Here is a 27,604-nt window from a genome sequence, read left to right as displayed (position 1 = left end):
ACATAAACCCCTCCACCACGGGAAGGTGACAGCTTCCAGGATTCATCTTGAACTTCAAAACTGTTTACATCCATTTTTTTGAAAAGTAGTGATTAATCCATCCATCCATTTTCTTTTCTAGTTATCCTCACAAGGGTCGCGGGGAGTGCTGGAACCTATCCCAGCTGTCAACGGGCAGGAGGCGGGGTACACCCTGAAGTGGTTGCCAGCCAATCACAGGGCACATCGAGACAATCACACCTAGGGGCAATTTAGCGTGTCGAACTTATGCTGCATGTTTTTGGCATGTAGGAGGAAACCGGAGTGCTCGGAGAAAAGTCACACAGGCACAGGGAGAACATGCAAACTCCACACAGAGGGGGGCTGGGATCGAACCCGGGTCCTCATAACTGTGAGGCCAACGCTTTAACAGCTGATCCACCGTTCCGCCCTATTTCAAAAGATTGTTTGTAATAATTAATCTCAATTAATTAATTAAATAACTAATCTCACTCCCCAAGAGGGGTTGCGTCAGGAAGGGCATCTGGCAAGAAAACAAATATGAGCGTTCATCTGAGATGAAACGCTGTGGCGACTCCTAACGGGACAAACCGAAAGAAACTCGTCGTTTGTAATAATTAATCTACACGTACATTGATTCCACCCTATTTTTTCATATTCATCATGCTAGTCCTGATACACAAAAAAAAGGTTCCCGACCCTGAGTTATTACAACAGTAAAAAGTTTGATAAATGGATGCCTTTACACAATGGCAAGAGTTTGCTTTTGTTTCTTCCTTTTTTTTTTTAATCTGCGCATCAATGACAAAAAGACGACCCAACATAGAGAGCTTTGTTTTAACCATCATAACCCCCCCCCTCACCCAAAAAAAAATATAATTCTTTCAACCCCCCCTTCTCTTTTTCTTTTATTTTATTCATCATGTGTCTATTTGTATTCTCGGCCACATGCGAATCTGATGTTTGTAACCTCCTCAATCAAAGCGAGCGTCACATGTAGTGTGTGAAGTGGCATCAATTGGGGGAGGAAAGAGAAATAATAACACTTAATAGTCAGTCTGTCAGATGTGCTCGTCTGCTGTAAAGGAAACTAAAAGAAATGTCAGGATCAAAGCGAGGAAAGGGGTGTGTGGTATTGGGGAGGGGGAGGGTGGCAATCACAAGCGCGTCGCATTGTGTCATTTGAGTAAGTCGGGAAGAGTTTCTTCACCGGCGCATACATTCAACTTTGGTGCCTTTCCAATGACTGAGGCAGGAAAATCAGTCACCTGGAATCAATGCACGTTATGCTACACGAAACACGACATTGGATGTATAATAATTCAGCAGTGTGGGTCAGCGATAAATATTTATTTAACATTTAGTACAACTTGCCCTTTTTCAGGGTATCAGGAGATTTAATAAGAAAATCTTTCAGACGTTTTTTTTTTTTTTAAATCACATTTCAATCACATTTCATTTTATTGTCTTCCTCATGTGACTTCATTTCTTGAAATATACAGCGAGCCAAATGTTTTATTTTACTTTTATTTGCCAGTCCTTTTAATAAACAAAATTAAAAAACATCCCAGGCCTTCTTACTCGACTGTACAGAGCTGCAGAAAGAAAAATTGGGAGTGGTACAAAAAAAAAAAAAAGATTTTATGTGATAAGGATACACTGCAGCTTTAACTTGGGTACCTCTGTCGTATAACGAGCGTCATTAAGAAATATATTGACCTATACGTACATGTTTTTTTTTCCAATTAAATATACCTCAAAACTTAAATCGTCACCATTTAATGGCACATAGAAAGGACGGCCGGCAAAGCAAAAAACAGAAAGAATGCTAAAATTCAAATACATTTAGTGTATGGTGTTGATTTAAATTGAATGTCAATTTCATACTTCTCTGTGATTCACTTGAATGACGCATAATACAGTAAACTCCAAAACATATCCTGACCAGCTGCACCTTTAGGTACAGTTAAAATCAAATCAAAATGAAAAATGATGTTCAGATTTTGTGTACACTGGACCCTGCAAAGTGAATTGAGAGATTTGTTTGTAAATACAGCAAAGATGTATATGCATGCATATATATTTTATATGGATGATTTGATCATTGATGATCATTCCAATTTGGGAGTGTTAACATTTCTCAGCAGTGTGCCAAATTGACAAGAACAAGGTATTTTCAATTGCTACGGAATTTACCATAGGAGCTAAAATATGACTCTTGCTACGGTACACAAGAAATAAATGGATAAGTAGTTCTGAAATAAAAAGCCGGAGAAAATAATTTGTCATTAACTATTATTCAATTTATTTTTCAGAGGGGGATTGGTTAAAAAAAAAAAAAAATGGTGACAATATCTCAACCTTGAATAGAGAAAGGGCAACTTGTAATTTTGACATTTTAACTAGAAACATGAGGCCGATGCACATAATCCGCGTTTGTTAGGCCAGACCCGGCCCCCGGGCGTTGAGTTTGACACCATTGTGTGTTTAAGAGTGAGGCTGATTAGTGTGCTCACTCCGTGAGTGCTTAAGTGCAACGTGCATTTGATTTGCTTTTTTTTTTTTGGATTGGTGCAGGCAGTACTTATAGCTGCTATGTACAGATATATACACTGTGGTGGGAAGTACCTTATGTCAGGTCATCGGTGACATCCTAGTACACACGCCGAAGTCATTTCTACCTTAACTTGGATACTTTTCTTAGATCTCGTGGTTCTTCTTCAGGACCTCCAAGTACTGCTGCTTCGCTCTGCTAACGGGGTCCAGCTCCGCCCTCGAGGCGGAACCTACTGGAGACATGCGGGCCAAAGAGATGTCGAGTTCCGCGGAGGCTGAGGAAGGGGAAACGGACACTGATCACGCGAAACAATACGACGTAAAATACGCCCGTTTAAAGTTCTTTGTCTCGCACCTTTGTTCAGTTCCCTTGATATGCTTCTGTCCAACTGACGCTGCATCTGAAGAGAACAATACAGATTGAGCAGTTGCATTTTTGAATCAAATCCTGAATCATTTTGGTCACTGTAAAGAAAAACATAACTTAAACGGAGCATAAAGGAGAATCGAGGAAAATGTCATTTTTGATACGCTCTCATTTTGTATTTTTGAGTTTGATGGCTGTCAACTTTGACAGAGGATCAGCAAGTGAGGCTTTCTTAGCTACATTACGACCACTTGGAACTCCAAAAAATCTCCAGTGGCACTCTTAAGACCGGGAACCAGTTTCCAGTACTCTACGTTAATGTGACATACCATGGCCAGGTAGTCCTCCACACTGCTGCTTTGGCCTTCAGCCAGAGGGCTGAGCAGCCTTGAGGCAAGGCCCCCGTATGGGAGAACCAGGGAGGACACAACTCCGGATAGCGGTGGTCCAGGTCCTGGGGAGGTGATGAGAGACGTGCCATGCTCGCTGACCAACCTGGAACTGGCTTCTGTGAGCTGATCGTTCGTCCTGCGCACAGTAAACAACAGCGGCTGGTTGACGACGTCACGTGGAGCTGATTCGTTTTGCTTTAAAGTAGCCACTCCCGGACCGTTTTAGATCGACAGACAGGGACTTGCGGAGCTTCTGCTCCTCTCTGTACAATTCTTTGAACCGTTCCAGCTCTGTACGCGTGGACTCTCTCTGGCTGAGGGTATCGTGTTGCATGGTTCGGGCTCGGTTCAGTTCGCTCTCCAGTTCTTGGATCTTCAAGCGCAGGCTGACCTCATTGGCTGCTTTAATCTGGTCCTGTGCCTCCTGGGTCGCCGCCTGGGACTGTGAGAAGTAACTAACTTAAAATAAAAATGTCGTGAAGCCGCTCTCCCGGTCTTGGTCTACAAATCTTTGAATGACCATGGACCCAAACACATTGAAAACCCAAGTACAGAGACAGGTTTCTAATAGTTAATAGTTAGTTAGTTAATTTAGCAACAGGAGAAGTAAAAACAATACCTTTCAGTATGATGCAAGGTAAAACTTATCTTTGTTGGATACAAATCTTGTCAATTCGCAGATGTATCTGATGAAAATATGTATTATTTTTGTGCCCTACCTGCAGGAAGATGTTGACTTCCTGTAGCTTCTGATGTACTTCCTGCCGGGCCTTCTCCTCCACCTCCCGACGGTACTGCTCCATCTGCCTCTGCTCCGCCTCGGAGGCCTCCACTCTGCGTTTAAGGTTGTGCACCTCCTCTTCCAGAAGCCTCGTCTCCGCCAGGCCGCCTTGGAACGCTCCCCTCTCCAACTCCCCCTGCAGGTCTCGCACCTGGAGAAAAGAAGGTGCGACACTGAGTTTGTGCGGTAGCTTATAATGACAGTGAAGCATTAGATGACCAAACCTTTTCCCTTCTTCCATCAAAAGTTCCGTCAGCCTGGCTGTGTCTTCCCAGGTCCATATGTAGCGTCCTCATTGAAGAGGCAAAGTCACCTCCTTCCCCACCACCTCTGCCCTGATCCCGCAGCTTCCTCTTTGTAGTTTTAAGCAGGGTCCGCAGCCTTAATTCAAATGAACATGACAAACTAGTAGTCAGTATACAAAAAATAATAAAGTACCTATACTCATTGCTAAGGCAAAGTATTTGTAGTAGGCAAATTACGCTATTCAGGCTTTAAAAAAAGAATGGCTCTGTTGTGAACAGACGAAAAGTGCCATTTGAAATAAATACAAATCACAGGTATCACATTTTAATAAACTTACATTGAATACTCTGTTCTTGAACGTCCCCATTCTCGAACAAATCGGTTTTCGTATGAAAATTGAGATTTTTTTTGCTTCTGTTTTCGAACGAAAATCGGTACTCGAACGCCCCCGACAAAACCCTGAAATAACATAACGCGCGCGGCCCGACCACCTGATCCACAACGCGCTTTGTTATAGTGTATAACGCCACCTCGGTACGCAGACGTGTCCCAGTAGCTACGTTTACTGACTGTTTTTTCTTCCTATTGAAGACTATTAACCCCCAATCATGGCTCCAAAGAAGTGACACTAGATAAGCTCTTTGGGAAAAGAAAATAACTTCCAGAGGGGCGGGTCACCCCCACCCAAGAGATTTGATCGTTGATAGTTTTGCATTGCTTTTTTTTTTTGTGAACTTTAATAATGCGCTGTTCCATTAGCATTTCTGCCTTTTTGTTTTGTTTCAAAGATTTCGTTAACTCGAGTTTCGAGTCAATGTTTTTGTATGTTACCCCCCCCTTCATTATTGCTTGTTTAAAGTTATTCTGCACTTTTGTTAATAATTTAAAAAAAAAAAAAAAACAGGGCTGGGGGCCGAGTCGCTACAGATACGGCAATACACTCCCAGCCTAGCCTACTCTACTACTAAAGCATACATTTTAAGCAAAAAATAAATATGTTTCTTAAATTATTTTATTATATAAAGTATTGAAACTATACATGTATTTCTACTATGTAGTTTATGATCAGGAAAAGCTTAAAAAATGCTTTAAAAAGGGTTGATAAAGAAGTCAGGAGAATAATATTTTGTTTTCGGCTTTTGTCAAACTTTCTGGAAATGATTTATGAGAACCAAGGCAATATTGCTGACACACATCAGCCAGGATGGATGGATTTGATGGGGTTTTGATTGGTAAGGCGAGTTTCAATCCCGGGTGAGACAAATGAAAGGTGGTACCTGTACATTTCCTTTTGAAGCTCTGTGTTTCTCGCCATCTCTTGTTCCAGACGGGAATCCACCGTCTTCTTTTGCTCTGCTACTTTCTTGGCCTTCTTCTTCTCTATTTCCACCTATAAAAAAGCCAGCAGTCATTTTCAATAACATTGACTTAGTCAAAATTACACTCACCTGGCTGTCAAGTTGTACTTTTTCCTTTTCGAGCTCGGCTAGACGCAGTCCTAGCTTAGAACGGCTCTTTAACTCCTCCTCCCACATGGCCTGAGAGTCGTGGGCATTGTTGGACAACATTCCTTGTTTTTGCACCTGGACATAAAATAATAAAACATAGAAGCTTGATGTTTGATTAAAACAAAACAACAACAAATACACACCATTGAATGCATTTTTACATAGGATTTAAAATAATTGGTTTACGTCGCAGCACCAAAAAAATCACCTAAACTTATGAATGTTAGCTCTTAATCTTTTTTTTAAATATATACATTTAATGACTATATGACCATTTAGCATCAATTGCCACCTACCATAAGAAAGAAGTCAGTAAAGAGCCACCAAAGAGTATAATATCCAATGTTTAGGCTTTGTTTGTGTTTACATAAGTACACATTTTCAACTTTTGTCCCCCCCCCCCAAAAAAAAAAAGACAAAGTTCATCTTCTAATTGTCATGTTATCAACCCATAGTGATGCTCATTAGCGCAGCATTCACCGGAAGCCTGTGAGGTGTTCAGGTTTGGTCAGGTGATGTTCTGAATATAACAGCTACATAGTTAATGTAGCACTCACCTCTTTACTGAGTTGGTCTTCTAATGTCATCTTACTACTTTGTAGAGTGGTCACCAAATCTTCCAAATGAGCTCTGACCTACACAAATGAGAAGAAAAAAAAAAAAAAAATCACACTTTTGACGTGTGCAGTATTTTCAAGAAGCAAAACTATGGAAGTAGATTAGTGCCACCGGGATTTGAATTTGAAATTTAAAGAGAAATGGGATTTGAATTTGAAATGCCACAAAAAACAGGATTTGAATTTGAAAGGTAAAATGATCACATTTTCAAAAGTTGTATCTCAGTGTAACTTTTTAACATTAACAATTTAACTGGCAACAATTCGTTGTCTAAAATTCACCATCTGTGCCACCAGGCAGGGTTACTTCAAGTCAGAACCGAAGACCCAGCCAATCGTAGTTATGCTTTCTTAGTATGTGAGGTCACGTGACTCAGCAAGCGTAAGTGCGATTGGCTGGGTGTTCTGCCTGGTGGCACAGACAGTGAATTTTAGACAGTGAATTGTAGCCAGTTGAATTTCAGACAGCGAATTGAAGCAACTATTGAAAATGTGATCACTTTACATTTCAAATTCAAATCCTGGTGGCACAAATCTACTTCCATAGTTTTGCTTCTTGAAAATACAGAGGCGCAGGGTTGATTTGTCAACTTTGAAAAGCTCCTTAGGACGCTTGACAGATTGTACCATGCATCATGCAGCTTGAAGGAGAAACAAAAGACCTCGGAAACAAGAATCAGGGAAAACAATTCATGAGGTTGCCAAGATAAACCTCCTCCAAGAAACAGCTACTGCATTTCTTGCATTATTTGAGCTGCAGTTTGTTCAAAGACACCAGAGAAAGACCACTGAATTTCACTCTAGCTTATATAAAGGCTAAGATGCACAGTCACAGCAGATCTAAATCTAAATCCAAAACACCAACCAACCATTTCTCCATTTTCACTGTCAGACTGCCGTGGGGGGAAAATAAATACATTTTCTTAACTACGTCCAAAAAGTCAAATTATTATAGTGGCGTACGATAAAATTTCAAATGAAAATGAGTTGCTCTCACTTTTGCCTCCTCTTGAAAACCTTTCTGAAGTGCTTCAAGTTGGTTAGATTGTTGCTTTGCAGCCGCCTCCAGCTTGACATTCTCTATCTCCAGCCTACGGCAGCATGAGGCAGACGTGCCACAGTTAATATGTTTGATTACGTTCTCTCTGTTGTGGCAGTGGCACGAGAGAACCCGCGGTTCCGTTTTTACCTTTGCACAGCCTCTTCCAGCTGTTTGACGGCAGCATCGGAGGCAGATGCAGCGGACAGCGCCCCCTGCTGCTTCTGAACGGCAGTGCTGAGTTCTTTCTCCCGTTCGTCCAGACGGCACCTGAGATCGTTTACTTGTTTCTCAGCTTGAAGGCATAGTGAGTCTCTTTCTTCCATCTATATGACAGAAAAGAAACTTGAGCAATGTTCAAAAAAAACATTGGTAATTTTTCATCAGTAACAGGACACACTACAATGAGGCTATGCGAGGGTGGAAAAACAAGTCAGCACTGTTCTCTGCCCGTACCTTTGCCTTAAGGTTGTCCATGTCTTGTACGAGCCGAGTCTTTTCTTCCTCCAAGTCATTACGATAGCGTGTGTTGATCTCCAGAGAAGCTTCGCACATTGACAGCTTCTTTAATGAGTCTGCCAACTCCTGCTGCAGCTGCCTCTGACTTGCCTGAACAGACCCAGAATAAATAACAAAAAACAGACATATTTGGTAAAGTAAGGCGATAGTCTAGAATCATTAGATCGGTGATTTTCAGCGTCGTACGTGGTGCAAAGGGTCGCTCATGTGGTATGTGAAGACTGAATTATATGTTCAAACAGTGCATCAAGATAAAGTGGCTTCATTTTTTTTTTTTTTGATCATGTACAGTCCATTTAAGTACAGTACAGTTGTATTTCAGTAGAAGACAGTTGCATTAAATCATTTGGAATAGTTTATTCAAATATTTATGACTTTTATATTTAACTTATGTGCAATACATTTTATTTGAATCATTAAGTACAATTTTAGTCTTAATGTTCCTACTCTTTACGTTACAATGCCTTGTTTAAACATTTAGGGGTACTAGACTTTAAAGGTCCATCGTCATGAAATGCATCTTTTTTAGTATGTTAATTAATGAAAAAACGGCAGGAGGTATGGACCCATCTGTTTTTTCACCACACAACATGATTTTGGCATATATGGCTTTTTGTAACTCCCGCCATGAAAATCCTCTCGAGGGATTTGTTTTCGAGAAGAAGCAGGAAGTGACGTACAGGGCAGTAGCGCACTGAAGTGGTCTCGTCTGTTTCTACTAGTTTTACCTGCTGGAAGGTAGGTTAGGTCTTTGTTCCTTCGTGTTAGCCAAAATGCCGGCTCGTTGTATTGCCGGATATTGTTTGAAAACTTGTGAGGATGGATTCATTCTTCATACTTTTCAGAAAGACTTTGTTTCTTGTGAAAAATGGATTGCACGGGTGCAAAGGGTGAGAGCTTCGTAGGTTCCAAATGACAGGTAGGTGTGTACACAGCTACTAAAAAAAATAATAGTTGGGGGGAGGACGTAATCGTTTCAGAGCGTAACAAAAGATCCACGCACGTAAGTCAGGGGTGCTAAATGTGTTGATGTACCTGTTGGCGCCGAGCACGGCTTCGGACGGGCTGGCTCATACATATTCTTTGGGAGTCTGTTGTTAGTTAGAAGTGATCCGCATATCATCTAAATATAGCTCGAAATGATAGGGTAATATTGTCCCGGTCACTTCCCCTAATTGTGAGATGTTCTCTTCTTTGAAAAGAGCTTCAGTAGGTGGCAGAGCACATTTTCAATGGCGAATGTCCCGGTGTGACGTAATGAACAGAGGATGCTGGCAATATGGCTGCCCCTTGGATGCCGAATGAGACCTCTGCAACTTTGCGCATGGATGACGCGCTCTCATATTTATTTTTTTGTATGGACATTAAAGTGAAGAATGTTATATGTATTTTTCATTACAATATCTATTTTAGAATGTTTATAGACATGACACTTGACCTTTAAGGATGGTCATGATGGTGAAGTATTTTGTGAGGTTGGGGAAAAGCTTGGGAACAACTGATCATCTGACTATGAGGATGTGCTCTCACCTCTCTTTCATTTTTCTCCTCCTGTAATTGGTGGATATGTTCTCGAAGTTCAGAAGCCTTTGCAGCCAGGTCCTGATTCCGGTCCTGCACGAGCTGTACTCTGTCCTCACAGTCGGAACGAAGCTTGGACAAGATGTCACTGAAAGACTTCTGGGCATCTGTCACGGCGTTCTCCTTTGCAACACCCTTGTTTTGGGCCTCCTCCAGTTGTTGCCGCAGCAACATGCCTTCACTCTGCGCTTGGGCTAAGCGCTCCTGCGCGGCCTCTTGGCGTACCGCGGCCCGGGCGACCAGCTCCTTTTCGGCCTTCAAAGCGGCCTCCAGCTCTTTAACGCGTGCGGCTGTCTGGTCGCTCTCGCGCTGCAGCGTGTTCAGCAGGAGGTTCTTCTCAGACAACTGCAGCATGATCCGATGGGCCTCGTTTTCCATGCTGTTTGCGTGTGCCTCTGCCTTGGACAGCTTCTGGGAGAGGCTGTTGACTGTCTCGTGCAGACTGGACGCGTCACCTGTACAGATTTAGCATGACTCTGTGTTACCCGACTACAAGAAGCAGTGTGTAGGGTTTATATACACACACTATATATGCACTATATAAAATCTATTGATAAACAATCATCCTAATCGTTAGTCATTTTAAACTTCTTTGATTACACTTCCCTATAATGGTGCAAAGGTGAACTTCCGAGCATTTTGGCAAACTGCAGCACTCATACTCACTTGAGAGTCTGTCTTTAAGACGACGATGTTCCTCCTTCTCCTGGAGCAGAGCTCTCTCTGCATCCGAGCGAGCCGCCATACAGCGCTCGGCCTCCTGCAGCGCCGCGGTCAGGCGAGCGCGAGCGGACTCCAACTCCGCCACCGCCGTCTCGCGGGCCTGCCGCTCGTTCTCCAGGTGAGTCACGGTGACGGTCAACTCCGACTTCATGGTGGCCGTCTGGTTGTTGAAATCCAGGACGGTTTGGTTGAGGGTGTCGCCGCTGACTTTGACAGCTCGCCGGACCTCATCCAGCTGTTCCTTGAGGGTCTTATTCTCCTCCTGGAGGTCTCTCTGCTTAATGCTGCTGTTGGCTTGGGAATTCTCAAGGTCTGTCCTGAGGGTGCTCAGCTGCTCGTGAAATATAGAAATCTGCTGGAGCAGCTCTCGCTCCCTGTCACTGGCCTCAGTGAGCTGAGACAAGGCCTATGAATGTTTAAATGCATAAATGAAATACTTGGTCACGCAACCCTACACAACTACCATATTGTGTACAATTGTGGGAATTACCTCATGACTTTTGCTTATGTTTCTTTTGTTCTCCTCCTCTATCTCCTGCTGCTTACGCATATGACTGTTGAGCAGATTTTCTAGCACCATGCGTGCGCTGCGCTCCTGCGCCAACAGCGTTTGGGTTTGACTGTTGTCCTCCTCAAGCTGGAGAGATATCAAATAAACACAAAAAAAAAATCAAATCAAACAATCTCTGAAGTCCGGTTAGACGTAAACTCACAGCATCTCATCGGGAAAGCCGTACAAGTTGTACCTGCTTCTTGTTGTTGATGAGTATTCGCATCTCCAGCTCCAAGTTCCTGAGAGTCAGCTCCACTTTCTGCCTCTCCTGAACCTCCACCTGCCGCTGCTCCTCTGTCCTTTTTAGCTTTTCTCCTGTGGTGTTGTACATCATGGTGGCATTACGGCCATTTTCTTGCTCCTGTTTTAGCTGAAATCTGTCTCACAAACGTAATGTGAGATAAAATGTGAAGAACCAAAGACAATATACAAAAAGGGAAAACAGAAACAGTGGAATGGTTCTTACTTGAGGTTGGTTACTTCCGTTTGCAAATCCAGCTGATTGCGCTCCAAAGCCGACTTAACATCTTTCACTTCATCCAGCGAGTTCCTTAGCTGCCCCTTCTCAGTTTCCAGGAGGCTCACTTTGTCTGTCAAGTAGCCGTGACGGCTTTTGGCCTTCTGAATGGACCGCTCATATTTGTGGAAAATGTTCTGCAGCTTCACCATGCTCCTGGAATCTGAGGAATAACGCACACCGACAGTACATACACAAACCTTGTTCAACAAAACAATCAAGTACACATAATAAGGTCAGGTTAACTAGAACTGTCTTCTGAATGACATCAAACCTACTTTATGTGATCGAATTAATTGGTAAGTTCAGTAAAGCCTCGGTTCTCAAAGTCCCTTTTCGAACAAAAATTTCGAGATTTTTTTTGCTTGTTTTGGAACGGAAAGCGGTACTCGAATGCCGCCAAAAACCCCGGAAATAACAATGCGCGCGGCGCAAGCAGCTGACCCACCCACAACACGCTTTGTTATTGTCAATTCGAATGCCCCCCCCCAAAAAAAAAACAAAAAACAAATGACGCGGCGCAACCAGCGCACTTTTGTTATTCTGTATAACACAGCTGCTGTACACAGACGGTAGTGACTGTTGTTTCTCTTCTTATGGAGGACTACCGTATTAACCCCCAATCACGGCTCCAAAGAAGGCAAGTTGCTTGTTTAAAGTTATTCTGCACTTTTCTTAATAAAAAAAGTTTACAAAGCTGGGGGCCGAGTCACTACAGATACGGCAATGCACTCCCAGCCTAGCGTACTCTACTTCGAAAGCATACATTTTCAGCAAAAAACTACATTTCTTAAATTATTTTATGATATAAAGGATTTAAACTATACATGTATTTGTACTATGCAGTTTATTATCAGGAAAAGCAAAAAAAAAAAAAAAAAAAAAAAAAAAAGCCTAAAATGCCCAATTTTTTAGGCTTGGAACGCACTATTTCTTTTCCCATTCATTGTAATGGGAACCATCGATTCGGTTTTCGAATAAATCCCTTCTCGAACCATTTTCTGGAATGGATGGTGGTCGAGAACCGAGGCATCACTGTATGTTGCAAGAGGTTATCCACTTGCACAAACTGAGGCTTTCAAGTCACTTGCTATTTATTACATGAGAATGCCTTTTTTTTTTTTTTTTTTTTTTTTTTTTAAATAAAACCATTGTACCTGTCACAAGTGAGTCCAGGTTCTGTATGAAGAGGGAGCTACAACGATGGCCTGAAGCACGAAAGTCTGAATCATCTGTGGTCACGTCGGATGATGAATTGAGTTCGTCAATATCTTCAGACATCTCCCTTTCTTCTGATTGCTGAATGTAGGAAAATGCAGTACTTATCTGCACATTCAATTTCACTCATGGGGAAAAAAAAAAAAAAAAAAAAAAAAAAAAATCACATTTACCTCTTTTTTCCTCTGTTCTGCAGTTTTAAGCCTTTTGTTAACAGAGAAACCAAAACTGTAACAAACAGCCAATTAAAAAAAATATGCATGCCACAGTGCATTATAGATTGTCCATACCGTCCTTCATCGTCCGACACATCACTTAGAGTGCTGTCGTCAAACAAGGAGAGCTCCCTGTTTTCGGTCTGAGGGGTTCTGGATGTGCGGATCTCGTTTCCTCCTGCCAGCTGTGAGGTCTCCTCGGCGGCCTGTTCTTCAGGCTTGAGAATACCAGAGGTCTGCTGGTGTGCGGGTTGAGATTCCACCAATGCACTGCTGGAGATAATGGATTTTTAATTTTTTAAAGGAGGTTGTGACATGGATGCTTGTGATGCTGCATAAAAATCCCAATAAAACAGTTATTCATTCAAACAGCTAAAAAGCAGCACATTTTGAACATAGCATTTACTTTTGAATGATAAAATATCAAAAACAAGGCATGTACCCCTCATGATTATAATCATTATGTGTGACAGTGACCAAATGATGCAAAAAATTTGGTTCAAGTTTGAATCTGCTGCAATATGCTTTAAAAAAACAAACAAGCAGAGAATACATAGCATTAGAAGTGTATACAATACAATTGACCCCTCCGTGGATATTGCGCAATCCGCGTCACTGACCAATCAGAGGCCAGAGATCTGCATAGACCAAAGCCCGTTTTTGCTCCCGCCATTTTCTCTGACAACATTGAATGGTCCAGTATAGGTTTAGTTAGCGTTTTATCGCGTATTTGGGTTATTTAACAAAAAATATGGTTAAGAGGTGTAGTCACGGACTTTGTAATAGTGACAACAGGTATCCTGAAAGGCTAGTTGGTGGAGTTCGATTCGTACCCTTTCCAAAACCGAAGACCCAGTACGAAAAATGCCTTCGATGGATCAAACTTTGTGGAAGACCGCATCATCAACTAAATCCATCTAATATCAACCTGAACACATATGTTTGCACGAAGGTATGCCCTATATTTGATTTTCAATAGACGTCTCGTATAAATGAATTTGAAGTTCTTCGCTAGCACAACACTGCTGCGTGTGAACGATTGAGACACTTATTCTTTGTTGAGCGATATTTAGCGATGATCGGACTGCACAAACGTATTGATTTCTTGCTGGCTCGCGACCGAAGCGTAACCAGACTGTGTTTGCACGAAGATGTGCCCTAAATTTGATTTTTAATCCACGTCTCGTATAAATGAATGAGACATTCTCCGCTAGCATAAAACTGCTACATGTGAACGATTGACACACTTATTCTTTGAGCGATATTTATCGATGATCGGACTGCACAAACGTCTCGCTTTCTTGGTGGCTCGCGACCGAAGCGTAACCAGACTGTGGTTGCACGAAGATATGCCCTAAATTTGATTTTTAATCCACGTCTCGTATAAATGAATGAGACATTCTCCGCTAGCATAAAACTGCTACATGTGAACGATTGACACACTTATTCTTTGTTGAGCGATATTTAGCGATGATCGGACTGCACAAACGTATTGATTTCTTGCTGGCTCGCGGCCAGAACCTTAACCAGACTGTGTTTGCACGAAGATATGCCCTAAATTTGATTTTTAATCCACGTCTCGTATAAATGAATGAGATGTTCTCCGCTAGCATAACATTCCTACGTGTGAATGATTGAATGAAATCAGAAGCATGGCGTCTCTCTCAGTTAAGAATGTATTGTATTTAGAATCTATAATATATCGTTGATTTGAATGAAATCAAAAGCATGGAGTCTGTCTCAGTTCAGAATGTATTGTATTGTATTTGCCATTTTTACTGTTTGTCTTACGTCAGAGCACGTGGCGTGACGTCACTTCAGGAGGCGTGGTTAAGTGCCCTGTACGGAGGGGTCAATTAATAATAGACTGCGATCAATTAAATCATTTAAAACAACATACAAGAGAAAAAAGTGGAATACAGTGCATACCTGTCAGAGATGAGGAGCTTCTGTGTTTGTTGGGAGGCTTGAGCTGGCCCGATATCGGGTTTCTTAATAGCAAAGCCCTCTGATGCAACTCCAACTGGACTGGATGCAATGGAATTTTTCACTGAAACACCAGCGCTGTGAGTCTCCTTGACAGCCTGGACCAAAGACCAAAAGGTTTGCGTCAGTGTTCAGAGTAGTGGGTGATCTTGAACACTATCATTCATAATTTACAGTCCTTTGGAAACCAAACACTCAACAAGAGACACAGTGAAGATGGAAGACTTTTTTTCAGTAGTTGACAGGGTGAACACAGCACATGCTAACAAGTCAATGCAGCATGCATAAAGTCAACCGCTGAATATGAAACATTATGCAAATCCAGACAACAACCCAAAGAGGAAAAGTAAACACTAATTTGAACACAAGATGGAGACAAGACAAACATTTTCTGCAGCTATCATCACCAGCGTCCCTAAACGTTTGTCCATCATTTTACCTCCTCTTCATATTTTATTTTCAACGATCTATATGAACTATTTCTCTCTTTGTGCGGAGAAACATATGATGTCATCAGATGGTTATTTCTCACCCCTTCTTGCTGTTCTTCAGGTTGCAAATCACCTTTTGTGCCCTCTGCCGTCGTTGAGACTTCAGGGGAACCTAAAGAGCAGAAGTGTCTTCACACAGAGAACATCTGCACGCATGAGTAAATGATCAGCGGGTCTTTTAACCTTTTCTGGCCGCTTCCTGAACCTGCTGATTGTCAGTTAAATTGTCTTGGTCCCAATCAGATTCTGGAGGAGAACATAAAAAAGTAAATGTCGTTTGAATGACGAGAAGAAATAAGGAGTACAGTTCTTACCGTCACCATCTTGAGGCACCGTCTTCTTGGAACGAGGCTGGGGATGAGGAGCTGCGACCAGTTTCCCGACTTTCCTCGGAGGAGCGACGGGCGCTTTTGGAGACACATCGACCTGCTTCTCCTTTCTGGAGGATTCTTGGAATTCCTCAAGTGCAGGAGATGTTTCTGTGCATCCCGGCAGGCTTTTCGTACTAGCATTGCTAGATGTATCCCAGTCTGATGCATCTGTAAAAGGTAAATGAGAGCAAGGCAGCGCTTAAAGATAAAATTCAAATGTTCAACATTTTGGTGGAGGACGCATTCAAACATTCTGACCTTCGGCATAGTCAAAATCTCCCAAACCAAGTTCTTCCATCAAATCTGTCAAAAAAGCAAAGTAAGATGACGTACATTTTAAAACACAACAAAAAGTAACTGTCTCAGCTTTATCGGCGTACTGACCTGTTTTTTCCTTGCTTTTTCCTTCGCATTTGCTCAAAAGCAGTCCCCATTTGTTTTTCTCACTCTAGTGGTATGAAAAACCCCTTTATTATTACATTTGTTATAAAATGTCAATCTGGTGCTGTGCTTACCTCTGTTTGTGTAGGATCTCCTTTCTGAGCACCTCCACCATCCACACCGTCTTTATTTTCAGCCACGGGACCAACGGCACCAAGGCCTGGCGATCAAGACAAAACCATTTCTGTTTGTATTTGCACCAGATTTCATTTAGCCCAAGCAACCTTTTGCTCGTCTACTGGCCTCTCCAGCTTAACCTTAGCCAAAAATGAAGTCATGTTTTAATTTGGGCGTTATCAGAAAAAGCATTCTATTTTTTCTTTGTGTTAACGTGAATGAATTGAGAGTCCAAAATATAAGAAGTGCTTGCTTGATTAGATCAGCTAAAATCATTTTATGGTAAAAGACGAATGACTTAACAAGACTCATGTCAAATAAAAAAAAAAAAGCAAATATTTCCATGCACATGAGATCACAATTAATGAAAATACCTGATTGAGAAAGTTTAAAACATTTACATCCCATGGTGTTAATTTGTGATCGTGCTTGAGTGACAACATTTCATAATCACATGCACTTTTCAATTATTGGGCACTTGAACTTCTGGATGACGGCTGACAATTCAAGATCTGATCAACTCTGAATTGTATTTTCTCCATTGGCAATGGTTCGAATAACAAGAACGGCATCTATTAATCTTTTTTGCGGGCTCATATTAAAATGTACGCCGCATGCATTCGGTGAAAAGCAGCGATGAGTAGAGGGCGAGCGATCGTGCACGGATAACATGCGGCTACTCAAAACGACACAGAAACCAATTCATCTTTCCTACCAACACCCGGGCTGCCTCTACTCCACCAGGGCTCGGGCCTCCACCCGCCTCGCGCCCCTCGTAAAAATGAGGGACTATATAACAAGTCTACAGGAAAAATGCGACAGGTTGTTTCCACATTTTGAAATGAAAAATAACAATAATAATAATAATAATAATGTGGTTTACCGGCTTCCATCTTTTCTCCAGCAATATTCTGTGTGTGTTCACTTTGTTTATCTTCATGTCCCGAACTGTAGTCTTCATGCTAGTGATTAAGCAACAAATGAGTATCTACCATGCGCAAAATCACTGAAGCAACACTGATAGCAGTGCGCTCATTTAACATACCTCAGAATCCCAAGACTCCTGCTCCTGCTCCTCCTTCTCGAGACCCACTTCAGGATAAGCGTCTAAATTTTTCAAAAGAACTGCATTCATTAAAGTCAGAGAGGAAAAGTAAGTTAAGGTATGTACCCAATCTAAGGTCACATAACCAAAAAGAGTAGCTGAACATAACAGGCATTTATAAGAGGTATGAATATTAAAAATTAGACTGTACAATTTATGATTTTTGTTTGTCTAATGCAAAATCAAAACTTTGGGTTATTTTTTTTGCAATAAATATTACAATATGGGGAGCATGGGCTTCATTTCATATTCCAAAAACATGCAAGTTAAACCTGACATACGTGTCGGTCCCTGTCGTCTGCATCTTATCCTCTAACTCCACTTATCTGCAAGTCTTTCCTCATATCCATAAACCTTCTCTTTGGTCTTCCTCTTTGCCTCCTACTACCTGGTGGCTGCACTTCCAGCATCCTTGTACCGATAAATCCAGTTTCCCTCCTCTACACGTGTCCTCACCCTCTCAATCTGGCCCCTCTAGCTTCCTCTCCAAACTCTTGACTCTGCGGTGGCTCTCCCTCGGATGAACTCATTCCTGATCCTTCCCTTCCTCAACATCATCAACTCGGTCAGCTCCGAGCTCTGTCTCCTGTCCTCTTGGTCACCTAGTGTCTCCAAACCATACAACATAGCAAGTCTCATTACAAACCTAAAAAAATTACAAGGAAAGCAATGAGACTGAATTGTCCTTTAATAAAGAATGTGAGCGTGATTGGCCGGAACAGACTTTTACTTCCTGTCGGACAAGTCCGCTAAAAAAATGGCTAATGTTGACACACTGTAGTATAATTTCATTATTATACAGAGAAATCGTGCTAATTAAAAATTATTTATTCCAAAAGGACTGATTTCGGTAAACGTGAAACCTGTTGCTATATCGCTATAGAGCACAGGTGTCAAACTCAAGTCCTGGGGACAAGATACGGCCTGCCGTCTGATTTTATGTGGCCCGCGAAGGCAAATTGCGGGTCTCAACTTCCATGACTTTTGTTAAAATCTATACCAAAATTTTCATATCATAAGTGTGAATGTTGAGATAGTGCAAGCATTCTTGTTACCAAACAGCAATTGTAGAAAAACTCATTTCCCTTTGATTTTTGATTCCAAAAATAGTTTATTAATGTCATTTTTATGATGAGGCAGTTTAAGATTTTTATGGTTTCACAGTCATAACGGCCCTTTGAGGGAAACCCTAAGTACAATGTGGCCCGCGACAAAAATGAATTTGACACCTTTGCTCTAGTTACAGAACCTATAATTACAGTGAGCCCTCGACTTTCGAGTGATCCTACTTCCATGTTTTATGACCGCAGATTATTTTTTTGTCTAGATTTGTGAGCAATTATGAAGAAAAAAAAAGACCAACTCCAAATGCCGTTTATTGCCCCCTCCCAGTTAAAGTTAACTGTCATACTAAATATAAAACAAATGGAAATATGTTGCATATTTAACTAAATCACATAACAGTTTGATGAAAGTCAACTAGATTAATGCAAAGACACAATGCAAAACGCCATAGATGAGCTAATGAAACTAGAGTAGCATTGATGATGTTATAAGCCAAGGGTCTCAAACTCAATCTACGTCTGGCTGAGGCTGTGCTGCAGCCTCGGTGCACATGTACGTATGTGGAATTTAAATTAGAAATTAAAAGCAATGCTATCTTTTCAAACATCTTTTTTTTTAAACACAAAATAAAATGAAGGACGCTATTGTTTACAATGTGTGTGCAAAACTGACCTAAACTAAAACTAAAAAAACTAAACAAAAAACTCTTTGGCATCACTGCTATAACTTGAAAATTGTTTCTCTGCTAGCATCAAGGCCGGGAGATGTCACACCCCCTCATAGCCATCTCCGCCACCACGATTGGTCGGATCGTCAGCTCCGCACACACCACTGTAAAAGTGCCATCAATATAAAAACTCGAGGGCCGCACGACTGTTAATTTGGGCAACATACGCAGCATCTATAAGAGAAGAGGCCACTATCCAAAAAAACAGTGGCACTCTCTGACCATATAATAATGGACACGTGAACTTTTCTTACCACTTTTGATATCTTTAGCAAGTTCACTTTTTTCCGCAACATGATCTGTTGCACCATCCAGGAGGCCTCCGCTTCCTTCAGATTGATCGTCTGAGATGTCCTCATCATCCTCCTCCTCCTCCTCTTCTTCTTCTTCTTCTTCTTCTTCCTCCTCATCATCGTCATCATCATCATCATCCAGGTCCTCCTCGCTAGCATCATTCTTGTCTTCCTCTTTCTGCGTAAAAATATTAGCTGATGAGATGGTTTCTTCTGTGGGATTGAACTGTGAGAGTAAAGCAAAAAAACAAGAGAAGTACCCAAAAACAGAGAAAATCTAAACATAGACACACTGATACCTACTACACAAACTAGTTGTGACTGCACGGTGACAACCTTCGTGCGTCTGTCCTCGGAATGCGCTGCGCTCCCTACCTCGTCGGATGACTCCAAATCAACATCGTCAATGTCGGTGTGAGGCAACGGTTCTGAAAACACGCTCGCGTCCGAGAGACCACCGACGATGTCAATTTTGCCGGATGGAAGATCGGTCAACTTTTCGCTGTCGAGTTTATTTAAGGGCTCTTCTGTGTGAGGATCGGTCGCCCCGTTTTGCGGAGGGGTATCACCACCATCGCTGATGAACTTGACGCAGGCCTTTGCGAGTTTGGAGCGATTCTCTTCTTCATCTCCCAATTTACCCTCCGAGTTTTTGGATGGTCGGACTTGGTTTCTGATGACGTTTTCATCGAAGGTTTCAGGCCTTTCCTCTGATGTCGCATTTGCATTTTTTCCAGCAACTGGTCCATCAATGTTTTCAGATGGAGAATCCCAGTCAGATTCTGCTGTAGATAGTCTGTTCTTGGACTGAGGAGAGCCAGTTAGAGATATTTGGTCAGGTGGGATTTGTTCATCAATGGTTGTTTTTGGCAGTGAGAAGTTCTCTTTTGGTGATGTAGGCTTGTGACCTTTTGGACCGGGGACTTTGCTAGTGGTCTCCTCTTCCTCAGAGCCATCATTGTCTGTTGCCTCTATGGAAGAGCCCCACGAAGATCTACATTTCACATTTTTTGGACCACCGCCTTCAGCGTCGTGTCCACGGTCTCCATTTTTGCCTCCTTCTTCTTCTTCTTCTTCCAGCACATTTCTTTGGCAATTGTCCAGAAGGATCTTTTGTTTCTCATCACCCTCACGGATCTTTTCCAACTCTTCCATCTGAACCGCATTTGCAATTTGTCCACTGAGCCTCTTGATGAGCTTCGAAATGTTCTTTTGACCCGGTGCAGACATTAATTCTTCATCTTCATCAGAATATTTGGATTCCACTCTAATAGCTGACACGACCAAATCCTGGTCCGCATCCAAGGACCGCAGCATCTGAGAACGTGATTTTCCAGATGCTCGTGCAGAACTCTCCAGAGGCTCGACCACGTCGTCGGTACTGGGAATGCGATTGGGACTCAGTTTGGTTTGAGTTTTTCCGGCATGGACGTCGGCTTCTGGAAAGGAGGGATTTCCTGCGTCTTCCGAAGAAGAAGTGTTTGAAGGAACAGGGGCAGAACAAGAGTCAGCTATGCTCTCCTCCTCCTCTTCATCATCATCATCATCATCTATCTCTTCACTTTCCTCATTATCATCCTCCTCCTCCTCATCTTCCTCTTCATCTTCATCCTCTTCTTCATCATCTTCATCCTCTTCTTCTTCTTCTTCTTCAGAGGCCTCACCTTCCAAACTCTGGCCCTGAGATTCTGAACTGGACTGACTCCCAGACAGCGGACCCCCCGGACCACGTTTACTCTTCGCAGGTTCCGACTGACTCTCGGCTTGTTTTACGCAGTAAGAGGGGAAAAGAAAAAGGGAGAGGTACGGCGTCATCAGAAAGCGACAGAAGAATGAACAGAAACATGTTACCTGTGAGTAGATTGGGAGAGGGCTAGAGGTCATCTGGGAGGCTTTGGGAAGGAAAGGAACAGGTGAGGGTTCTACTGGGGGCTTTGGGGATTTACTGGACGCGACTCTCGGGGCACTATTGTCACTGTCAGACTCTGAAGCGCTCATGGATTTGTCAAGCACTGCAAAGGCTATGAACGTTATAAGAATAATTACCATCCACACAAAATAAAACTATTGGGAGTAAGGCAGGGAGGGGGGGGGGCGGGTGTCAAGTACCTTTTCCTCTTTTAGATTCAAGCATTTTCCGAAGATTCATTTTTGGTGGGGTCTGAAAGAAACCGGGAAGAAATCAAAAATAAAAAAATAACTTGAAAAAGTAGTAAGGATGTTCCACACAATCAGACGCTACTAAAATAATAACTGAATGAAATTTTGATCAGAGTTCAAGTTGACCCGACCAACCTTTTCAGCTGAAAGCGATTCACAGTCCCCCTCAGATGACGCCCATTCATCGGTGCCACCTTTTTTTGACATCCTTCAATTACAGAGAAGAGTTACAAGTTGGACTGTTGCTGATGTGAAGTTTTCATGTAGCGAAAAGGAAGATAAACTTACTGGCTAAAGGACTCTGCTTGAGAATTATCCTCAAAATCTGAAACAATGCAAAGGAACCTCTTAAAATTTTTGAACCAAGAAAGATGGAAACCCATTTAAAGGACCGCAATGCACCTCTTTGCTAATATTATACAGTTTTTATGCTGAACACGAATCTTAAATTCGTTATGAAGGAATCATTTTTATTTTTCGGTTATTTGCAATAAATGATCGCACATTGCTGGAGTCGCCGGAAAAAGACGGAAACTTAGCGGAAAAAGCCGATGAGGGGCGTCACGTATGACGTGACAACAACATGGATCCCGTAGGAATACATTGGAAGAACGCCGATGAATTTTCCGATAATTCCACTGATGAACATTATTCTGAAAGATCCGACGAAGAAGGAATACGAGTTTTACGAAGGTGTTAAATGTTATCAATTTGAGCCAGTTAGACAGATATATTTTGGTTTAGTCAGTCATAAACTGATAAATAGTAAAGGCTTCGATATTCTGAATGTATAGACGAAGTTTTCGGTCTTGTTTTGAAATTATGCAAGTTTAGTGATTTGGTGTAAAATGCTTATCATTGCACCAAAACACACAGAAGCCAATAACGTAGTCTAAGTTGGTGTTTTATTCACAAATAAGTAATAATATAATGTTGCTTTCTTTCGGCTTGTTCCGTTAGGGGTCGCCACAGCGTGTCATCTCAGATGAACGGTCATATTTGTGTGGCACAGTGTTAATAATAATAACAATAATAAATCCTTTTTACGGATTGGTTTTTGAGGAATTCTTGACGGGAATGGGGTTTTTCTTTGGCGTGAATACAAAAGAGTCCCAGCTTATCGTGGTTCCAAAACAGCCGATCCCAGATTTTGTGACATCAGAAGTCCGTCCACGAAATGAGTCGTTTTGCAGGCAAGAGAAACTAGGTCAAAGTTTGCGGACTTTAAGTCATAAACGTTTATATTTTTGGGTAAAATCATCGAACGAGATATGCATTTTATGGAACAGTTGAACATATATTTTCATCTAAATAAGATAATTTGCGTTAAAAATTGGACATTCCATACACTTTAACAAATACACAGCCATTAAAATACAGGTTTCAAGAAGTAGAGTTCAGTTTAGTATGCCTTGTTTTAATCCCCCTTTTTTGAATGGCATCAATATTCTTGTAATATTTATATTGACAATAATAAATTACATTTTAAACATCTTAAAAGGCACATTAACGACAATGATCATTTACACACTATTTACACAGCTAACAAACGGTAGCTAACTGAACGGTACCACGTCATGTGAATAAGAGTGTTTCGCATTCACGAGCTTGTACGAAGTGCAACCTATTCACCGTCTTTGTCGGTGGCGGGCCCTCCCACGGAGAAGCCGGTTGCAAGGGCTCGGGATCTGTTGCCCATCTCGGATTTGGACTTCTTTTTATTTGGGGCCGGATGAGAAAGAGAGGTCGCATGGTTCCTCTGGGTGGCGTGCTCAGTAATGAGGATGGCACAGCTGCAAGACAGTTACGACACAAACGTTGTCACGATGTTGTAACCTCGGATTTTACATCCTATAAGCAGATCCTTCATGAGAGAATACACAAATGCTCCCATCGTTTCACGTCGGTTCCTGACTGCTCCAAATAGAAACTTACGGATGATGCCCTTCAATCGCTGCGTACTCCTCAGCTGATCTTCCCTTGTTATCCTTCAGCGTAATATCTGCGTGAAACTGCAGGAGCATGCGCACCATGCCGATATGCCCGTTGCCCGCAGCTATCATTAATGGCGACCTGCAAGTTTGATTAGAGACCACACACAAAAGAATCCACATCGTAACTACGTTAAGAGGATTTCAATGTGGAGAACTCCCAGTCATTATTTGGTACCAACCTTTGATCAATGTCCAAAACATTGACATCAGCACCTTTCTTTAAGAGAAACTCGGCCACTTCTACGTGGTCTTCTTGGACGGCCACCGACAGTGGTGAAATGCCTTCCTAAAAATGAGATAAAAGCGTGTAAAAAAATTATTAACTACAGCCTAAGCATGTAGGAGAACATCTTTTAATGCAGAAAACAACGAACCCTACGGAAGAGTGGATACAAAAACTGAAATTTCTTCCTGGATATGATTGTTCCTAATTTTGCGCTTCAAAGACAGTACAACCTCGGTTCTTGACCACGATCCGTTTCAGAAGGCGGTTCGAGAAGCGATTTCTTCGAAAACCAAATCAATATTTTCCGTTACAATTAATGGAAAAAGAAATAACGCGTTCCAAGCCTAAAAAATTGGGCTTTTTAAAGAAATTTTCTTTAAAATAAGCTTTTCCTTATGATAAACTGCATAGTAGAAATACATGTACACTTTAAATACTTCATATAATAAAATGATTTAATATATGTATTTTTTGCTTTAACTGTATGCTTTATTAGTAGAGAGCTAGGCTGGGAGTACAGTGCGACTCGGCCCCCAGCCATGAAAACTTTTTTAGTATTAACAAAAGTGTAGAATACATTTAAACAACAAAAATGAGGGGGGGGGGGGCAAAAAAAAAAATATATATATATATATATATATTTTTTTTTTTATTACAAAAAGTAACATACAAAAACATTAACTCGGAACGGGAGTTAACGAAATTTTTGAAACAAAACAAAAATGCAGAAATGCTGATGGAACAGAGCATTATTAAAGTTCACAAGAAAAAAGAAATGCAAAACTATCAACTAACAAATCTCTTAGAAGTTATTTTCTTTTCCCAAAAAGCTTATCTAGTGTCACGTATTTGGAGCCATGATTGAGGGTTAATAATCCTCAATAGGAAGAAAAAAAACAGTCAGTAAACGTAGCTACCGGGACACGTCTGCATAAATAGGCTGCGTTATACACAATAAAGCATGTCGTGGGTCAGCTGGTCGGGCGCCGTGCGTTATTTGCAGGATTTGTCCAGGCCGTTTGAGTACCGTTTTTCGCTCAAAAACAGAAGCAAAAAAAATTTCATTCGAAAACCGATTTGTTTGAGAACGGAGACGTTCGAGAACTGAGTATTCACTGTATACAGCGCGATACCAAGGGCCATTCAACATAACATTCATGACAAGACACTAACACGTTTACAACAATGATGGCTGCTGTATTTACTTCTCAAACTATTAGCCACAGTAAGGAGATTAGTTTTAGCCACGACTGCTCGGGGAAACGGCGATTGTGGAGTACAATGCGGCTCCATCCAGACTTGAGTTAACTTAACGAGTGTTTACTTTCAATATTTCTAGGTGTGTTCCCCAAACTGTCCCACAATAATGAAAATCACCTTATTCTGTGCATCGACGTCAGCGTTGTGATCCACCAGGGTGATGACCGTGGAGATTGCTGGGATGCTTGAGGCCAAATGTAAGGCTGTGTTTCCCTCTGCGTCCGCCTGGTTGGGATCAGCGTGGTTTTCCAGTAGAATCTTAGCGCATAGATCATGGTGACCTTGTACTGCCTGGTAAATTGAAGGCACATCCGCATGGGTCATGAAAATCATCGATGGTCACCCAAATGGTAACGAATCCAAGTGTGTCCGGGCTCACCTTCATTAAGGCAAACTTATTTTGATTGTCACATAAACTGAGCTTGGCTTTTTTCGCCACCAGAAATCTCACCACCTCGGCATTTCCACTGGCACAAGCGAGGTGAAGGGCTGTTCTGTAAAACGAGAGAGAAACTATGATTTAAGCAAATCTTTTGTCATCTGCCTATTTTTGAAAAGGCATCTGGGAGTCTGCACTTCTGCCTCGGTTATGGAAAAGGATGGGGCTAATTTTGATAATAAACGAAACTACCCATCCATCCATTCTTTGAGCCACTTACAAAGGGTCACGGGATGAATGAAAAAAATTTCACATTACTTTTTAAATAGCACCAAAAATGGACAAAAAAAATCATTTAGTGTTAAGTGCAGGTTTTGATTACATTATACTAGCTTATTTGGATCAGGCTTGCCTGAATCTTTTCAGACCATAAAAAAAAAAAGTTTTCCCATTTCCAGATTCCATCCAACCATCCATTTTCTTAGCCATTTATCCTCACGAGGGTTGCGGGAGTGCTGGAGCCTATCCCAGGTGTCAACGGGCAGGAGGCGAGGTACACCCTGAACTGGTTGCCGGCCAATTGCAGGGCACATGGAGACAAACAGTCGCACTCACAATCACGCATAGGGGCAATTTAGAGTGTCCAATTAATTTTGCGTGTTTTTGGGATGTGGGAGGAAGCCGGAGTGCCCGAAGAAAACCTGCGCAGGCAGGGGGAGGACATGCGAACTCCACCCAGGCGGGTCCGGGATTGAACCCAGGTCCTCATAACTGTGAGCCCAACGTTTTACCAGCTGCTCCACCATGCCATCTCCCAGATTCCAGAATTCGGTTACAAAATTCACATCTAAAAATCACAATTTCCTATGACAAAGAGCCCATGTATGTATATTTGAGTGTTTCTCAACTTTTGCTGAGCCAAGGCACAGAATTGGAAAAAAAAGTTTTAAAAACAAATCAAATATATATTTAAAACAAACTATATATATATATATATATATATATATATATAGAGAGAGAGAGAGAGAGAGAGAGCAATATTTTATTGTCTGACAATTGTTTTAAAATCATTATTCAACACTGAAATAAATAAAACGGAACCAGTAACTCATACTTGGTCCTGACCCACAGTTAATAAAACCCCGAGTTTTATAATCATTTAGATGCAGCCTCAATTGGTCATCTTTAAGAGAAGTTTATTTGAACAAGCAATCATTGTAAAATAGGACAAGCCCACACTGACCTGTCGTGCTTGTCAGCCTGGTTGACATCGTTGCTTTTCACGAGGTGCTCCAGCTTGGCCACATCTCCCCGCCAGGCAGCCTTGTGAAACTTGCTCAGCTCCTTCTCCTTCACCTCGTAGCCGGCGGCGAGCGCCCTGCCTCTGTCGGGCGTAGCGGACGGCGACTGTTTCTTCTTGGAGAAGCTGAATAATTTCTTCATGTTTAAGACTTGTCTCTCTGTCTGTCTGCTACTTAAATCGCCGCGAAAGGATCACCCGCTGGCGCCTCTCATCCCCGACAAGACGTCCAAAGCGGATTACCGTCGGAAAATGTCCTTCGAGTACGACATAGTTTTGACCAGACGATCCGAAATGCGGTCACTTCCAATCGTCTTCAGCAACTTTTCCACAACTCAAGCATCGTCATATTTTTTTTTTTTTTTTTTTTTTTTTTAGATTTGGATGGTACGGTCCAGTCAGGCCAAGCAGACCGCCACAAGCGGCGGCTTTGCGCCGAAAACGAGTTTACGCATGCGCAGCTAAACCAGTTTCTTCTTCTACTGTTTGTTTTCTGTCAACTGTTCAATAGCGCCCCCTGTATTCCGGAGTGTATACACATGCCTTCATCCTACGATGATCGTAAAATAATAATAATAATAATGAGTTTCTTTTGGTTTGTTCTGATAATAAAGAAACGCTTAAAATTTTTGGCTATTTATTCTCTCCTAGCCCTTCATATTATACTGTAGGTTTAGTTGGCCTGGCAAATCCTTTTACGTCAGATTAAAAAAATAATCATAATGCACACCACTTAAGATAAATTGCCGCAAAAAAAAAAAAAAAAGCCATCTGCTAAGGGCATCCAGTTGAGGAGCATGTAATTGTTCGTTTTATTGCTCTGGAAGTCTTATGCATAGATAATGTATATGAACAAA

The 27,604-nt window shown here is 41.8% G+C and overlaps 1 protein-coding gene across 6 annotated transcripts; it reads right to left on the bottom strand.

The window, feature by feature from the left end:
• Window positions 1-1,141: 1,141 nt before the first annotated feature.
• On the bottom strand, window positions 1,142-27,186 carry LOC133502248 (ankyrin repeat domain-containing protein 26-like). Of its 6 annotated transcripts, none has more exons than XM_061822820.1 (41): window positions 26,691-27,186; window positions 25,448-25,562; window positions 25,186-25,359; window positions 23,762-23,868; window positions 23,524-23,661; window positions 23,221-23,381; window positions 21,877-21,913; window positions 21,724-21,796; window positions 21,538-21,589; window positions 21,280-21,449; window positions 19,390-19,606; window positions 17,284-17,363; window positions 17,122-17,200; window positions 16,954-17,040; window positions 16,196-16,281; window positions 16,065-16,128; window positions 15,939-15,983; window positions 15,624-15,848; window positions 15,493-15,555; window positions 15,351-15,421; window positions 14,762-14,916; window positions 12,908-13,105; window positions 12,791-12,845; window positions 12,557-12,698; window positions 11,349-11,562; window positions 11,076-11,259; window positions 10,820-10,966; window positions 10,273-10,735; window positions 9,556-10,061; window positions 7,963-8,115; window positions 7,657-7,832; window positions 7,465-7,558; window positions 6,408-6,485; window positions 5,791-5,925; window positions 5,620-5,732; window positions 4,321-4,477; window positions 4,035-4,247; window positions 3,534-3,757; window positions 3,253-3,451; window positions 2,912-2,957; window positions 1,142-2,831 (listed from the first exon to the last, which is right to left on the bottom strand). In XM_061822820.1, the coding sequence occupies exons 1-41, from the start codon at window positions 26,888-26,890 to the stop codon at window positions 2,701-2,703; spliced, it is 6,027 nt and encodes a 2,008-aa protein (XP_061678804.1). In that variant the 5' UTR covers window positions 26,891-27,186; the 3' UTR covers window positions 1,142-2,700. The 6 variants fall into 6 exon arrangements, with proteins under 6 accessions (XP_061678804.1, XP_061678805.1, XP_061678806.1 ...); XM_061822821.1 differs by having other exon boundaries at window positions 12,908-13,102; XM_061822822.1 differs by having other exon boundaries at window positions 17,284-17,345.
• Window positions 27,187-27,604: the final 418 nt, after the last annotated feature.

Source organism: Syngnathoides biaculeatus, chromosome 6 (assembly GCF_019802595.1).
Source record: "Syngnathoides biaculeatus isolate LvHL_M chromosome 6, ASM1980259v1, whole genome shotgun sequence".
NCBI lineage: Eukaryota > Metazoa > Chordata > Actinopteri > Syngnathiformes > Syngnathidae > Syngnathoides > Syngnathoides biaculeatus.
This window is presented reverse-complemented; position numbering and strand designations above follow the sequence as displayed.